Below are 4,676 nucleotides of genomic sequence, written 5' to 3'. Positions count from 1 at the left end.
CCCCTCCGCCCGCTCTGCCCCCTCCTGTCCTCTGCCCCAAGTCTCTCCAGAGGAACCTACTTCGCCATCAAGCCCATCCAATGAAGCCTCATGTCAGAAATGGTATTTTTCAGCTAGAATGTGCGTTTGGATTGGGCAGAACTCCCAGTTCTCGGACAAAATTCCAAGTCGTCTGTGCCTCTAGGCATGCAGTGGGCACAGTTACTCGGGTGTGTACGCCCGACAACACGAACCCCGGGAGCTGCTGGGGTCTGTGGTTATGGGTCATCGTCCAGCACATGCCACACGCTGTACTGAGAACCGCAGAAATGACTGCAGTCCCGAGATGATGTTCTCTCTCTTCAGGGAAAACTCAAGTTTGCTCCTGCCGATAACAGGCATGGCGGTGGGGGGGCCCTGGGAGGAGGGAAGCCCGTCACAGGCAACAGCAAGCCCCGGACTCCCACCCTCGGGCTCTGTCTGAAAAGGGCCTCAGAAGGGCCTCCATGTCCTCTGGGCTGACCATCCAGGAGGGGCCCCAGCCCACTGCTCAGCAGCTAGCAGCTGGCGACGCCGTCGAGCACACACGCACTGTGAATTGTGAGTGGGGAGGTGGCCCAGATTCCCGGGGGTTCCGGGCACTTCCCCACCCCAAACTACCAGACCCATGCGTTCAGGTACCCTGGGTAACGTACCCGTTTCCTTCCTGTTTCCACCTTGCCGCCGTCTCTGCGCGGCCCTCCGTCCTCCTCCACCGGGCCGGGTGCTCCCTTTGCTCACTGAAGCGCCTTCCCCGCCACAGTCTCGCCTCCTAAGTCCCGTCTTCCTTTCCTTGACGCCCACACTGCGCTGGGCGCACACCCCCCAGGAGCTCACTGAGGAACCACCGCATTTCTGGACACGGTGTGAGAACGCATCTTCACTCTGCCCTCTCGTTTAACGGATAGCTTTTAACTGACCACAGACCTCGAGAGCAGATTTTGTGGAATGCTCTGGTATATTCTGGCGATGTCCTACTGAAAACGACGTGCTGTTCTGATTCTCGAAGGGGCCCACTGGACTCTCCAGAACCTTCTGTCACCTGTTCCTCACACCGGGTGCTCTCGAGCCTTTCCGGAACGGTGTCCCGAGGTGTGCTCTGCAAGGTCTGTGCCTTGGCTCCTCACTCACCGGCCCACCGCGGGCGGCTGGCCTGCAGGGCGTTTCCTTCAAAGTCTCCCTCCCCTCCCTTCCTTGCTATCCCGAAGCAGCTCCCAGAGTCAGAGGCGGCCGCCACGGGCTGAACGTCTGTGTCCCCCCAAAGGAAGTGCGTCGAAGCCTCAGCCCCAGGTGGCGGGTGGCGCTCAGGCCCCTGTAGGAAGGGGCCGCGGGGGGACGGCTGCACACCCGGCCAGGAAGTCCCAGCCTCTGGATCGCGACCCACGCTCCGGCTGCGGAAGCCACAGCTCCGTGACGTCTCCTTCGCCCGTGACTCCTGCAATGACCGTGCTCTCACAATCCTGTCTTTCCTGCCGCCTGCTCACTTTGTTGCTCTGAGGGATCTGGGTTTTTTTCTGGAAGCTCCCCAGTCACTTGAGCCGTCAACTTGCTTTTATTCTTCAGAAGCTCCTATTTCACGGTCTCCGGGCTCATTTCCCAGTGTGACCGCGTCCCTGACTCCTGAGGACACTCACCCTGGGTGGTTTGGTTCGCGGCTTTACCCTACTTGTCAGAGTCCACCCGCAGGCGCCCGGGGCTTCCGCCATTGGTCTGGCTGCTCACGACTTCTGAAGCACCTGCCCTTCCCTGTTTGCTGTCACTTACGGCTTCGTGCAGCCCTCCGGCGACACGGAGCGTTGACAGGGAGTCACAAAGGCCCCTTCTGGCCACAAGTCTCCAGGACCCCTTGCGAGTCCACTTCCACTGAGCACGTCACGGCCTCGGCCCCGCTCCCGCCACCACTCTCACTTACAACCGTTCACGTCACCTGCTACTTGTCGACATGGGGATGGCGCTTTCCTTGGGGGTGAGAAGGAGACGGGAACGGCATGCATAAGGCCGGTGCCTTTACTGCTCTTGCAGGATCCAGTCAACAGGACCCTCACCTCTGGGACGCCCGCATGAGACCAAGACCCGGAGAGGGCACACTCGGAGCTGGAACGTGCGCACACGCCGTCACCTGCGGGTCCAGGGGGAACATCTGTGCAAGTTCCGCTGCCCTTCAAACCTCGTACTCCTCCCGGGCCGAGAGCAGAACAGCGGACAAAAGGCATCATGAATCACGGGAAGAACGTGGAAGGAACAGTCTGTCCTCCTCGGCTTCTTCTGGGTTTTCCAGTATGCCCGTTAGCCTAACCAATCTGAACAGCTTTGGGAAGAGTGAGCATGCCACGTGAGTGCGCGTGGGTGAACATACGGAAGCCAGCAGGCTTAGCTCAGCTCAACCCGAACAGCGGGCCTCAGACACTCTGGAGGGCACGGCATCGTAAAGGGAAGGCTCGGGGGCAACGTAGGGGCCGGACACAAGAGACCGTCCTGATCCCACTCCAGAGCAACAGACAGAAATCTAACACGGAACTCTGCCTGGAGACCAAGCACGACAGAAGCAGAGGAGAAACGCCTGAGACTTGAGGATAAAGAGAAGGTGGAGGAATCCTAACCACCAGCCGCACGAAGGAGGGAGAAACCCACAGGCGGGAGGGGGCAGACGCCACGGGAGGCAAGCTGACGGCCCCACAAAGTCCAAGTACCCCCAACGGTGGGGGTGGACGGAGGTGAGGGCTAAGTGCGCAGGCAGGGCCTCCCCTCCACCCCCAGGAGGGAAGGAAGCTACGTGCTCGGAACAAACACGCCAGCGATGTGAACGCATCAACCATCAGTCGAGCGCGTTAAGACAGCACGAAGACGCACAGCCGTCAAGCGTCAGCCACGCCTCCCCGACACAGAGCAGGGTGCGCTGCAAACCAGAAAGGAGACCCCGAGGGGAGGGCGTGGGGGCTCCTCATATGCAGGTGCCAATAAAGGGACGGCCCAGGACAAGAGCTGCCCCGCAGATCCGGGAAGCGGTCGGGCGGATCTGGGGTGGAAGGAAAGAGGGTCTCAGGAGACAAGTGGGGGGTGGAGGCCAGAGACCAATCATAAGGGGAGCATCTGCCCGCGGGGCGAGGCAGGAAGTACTTTGCGGCATCGGCCCGAGCCTGCTGGAGGAAGGGCTGGCCGCAGTCCAGCGCCCGCACAGGGACAAGGACAGCAGCGGTCTGCAGGGCCGCTCAGGTGGCTCCAGGGAGGGATCTCCGCGTGCGCCGTAGCTCAAAGGAGCGGATTTACACGTGTCTCTCAACACACCGTTTGCACTCATTCTCCGAGTATCAGTAGCAGGAGGACCCCAGACACCCCCGGCCCCAGGCCGTCGTGCCCCCGGCCCCGCCCCGCCATCTCCGGTCACTGACCAGACAGGAAGCCGTGCTGCCGCCCACGCTCCTCGCACAGCGACATGTACCTGCCTCGCCAGCGCTTCCGCCCGAAGAGGCGGTTGGCAGAGAAAGCCCGCTCACGGGGCCCAGACGCTGGCTTGTCCCTCCGCCAGCCCTTCTGGGAGCTCACGCTCGGCACTTGGTTCCCAGGCGGAGGCCCTGACACTGTACTGACCTCTCGGCCATCAGCCACGGGTTAAAGGCGCCCACGGCCTCGTGCGCAACCAGACGGAGGTACCGCTCGAAGCGGCTGCAGTAGTCGCCAATGCTGTGCCGCAGAGCCAGGGGCACGTGCAGGGCAGCCCGGCCTTCCTTCTGCGGACACTCTTCTGGAAGGGGCGCAAGGGGAGCCCCTCTCTTCTCAGACCCCTCGTCAGTCCCCACACTTTCATCCAGGGAACTGAAAGAAGAAACGGTCAGGAAAGCGTTCAGATCACCGTGCACAAGGCTGAGTGGTTCCTTCCACCTGACATGCAGCTGGCGAAGGCCTGTCTCTCTCCTTCCACCTGAGCAAACCCCACACCCCCACGGGCCCTGACCGCCCTGCCCACAGTGGGAGTCCCTGTCCCAGAGTCCAGAGCTCCCAAAGCAGGTCTGCGGTGGGCCAGGCGCGGCCACTGCGCCCCACAATGCTGACCCGGGAAAGACAAGCCGGGGACACTGGTGCCATCCTCAGAGGCAGCACACGGCCTGCCCTCCTCGCAAGCACGCAACTTCCTGGGGCCCTCCTGGAGCTCGGGGAGGCCTGGCCCTGTCTCGTGGGAATCAAAGGACCCTGACGCTTCCCCAGGGGGAAGCCAGCACCCGGACGCGGGTCTCAGCACCACTCACTTGCCATTCTGGGGTCTTTCCAACACGATGCTCACGTCTGGGTCTTTGAGAGCTGAGGTCTTTGTGATCCTGATTGGATGAGGAGAAAGAGGCCTTTCACTTACTGCTGGGAGTGTTTGCTCTAGAAGAGGAGAGGCAGATAGTGACCGCACAGAGAGGGGCCAGCGTGCGTCCCAGAGCCGTGACAGCGGCCTGGCCCGCGAGGGAGCCGGACCCGTCTCTCAAACCTGACCGGGGTGCCCGGCAGGGCAAAAATGCTCTAGATTCCAAAGAAAAGGCAAATTTAAAGTCACAACAAGGAATGAGGAGCCTCGTGAGCTCAGAGGCCACTTCGCGAAGAGGTCTGTGCGAAGCCCAGGCTTTGCAGGCTCCTGTTACGGCCACCGTGCAAGGAGGCTTGAGCACCTGGGTCTG

At 61.7% G+C, this 4,676-nt stretch overlaps 1 protein-coding gene across 5 annotated transcripts in view; it reads right to left on the bottom strand.

Moving 5' to 3' along the window:
- KIAA0753 (KIAA0753 ortholog) overlaps nucleotides 1-4,676 on the bottom strand; it is a 33,614-nt gene that overhangs the window by 2,470 nt on the left and 26,468 nt on the right. For all 5 annotated transcript variants that reach the window (XR_004621806.1, XM_034647296.1, XM_034647297.1 and 2 more), the window contains 2 exons: nucleotides 4,263-4,383; nucleotides 3,607-3,831 (listed from right to left, as the gene is read on the bottom strand). Coding sequence is in view for 4 of the 5 variants with exons in the window: in XM_034647296.1 (XP_034503187.1) it covers nucleotides 3,607-3,831; nucleotides 4,263-4,383 (346 nt within the window). In the remaining variant the exon portion in view is untranslated. The remainder of the gene's footprint in view (nucleotides 1-3,606; nucleotides 3,832-4,262; nucleotides 4,384-4,676) is intronic.

This window comes from Ailuropoda melanoleuca, chromosome 17 (assembly GCF_002007445.2).
Source record: "Ailuropoda melanoleuca isolate Jingjing chromosome 17, ASM200744v2, whole genome shotgun sequence".
In the NCBI taxonomy this organism is placed as follows: domain Eukaryota; kingdom Metazoa; phylum Chordata; class Mammalia; order Carnivora; family Ursidae; genus Ailuropoda; species Ailuropoda melanoleuca.
This window is presented reverse-complemented; position numbering and strand designations above follow the sequence as displayed.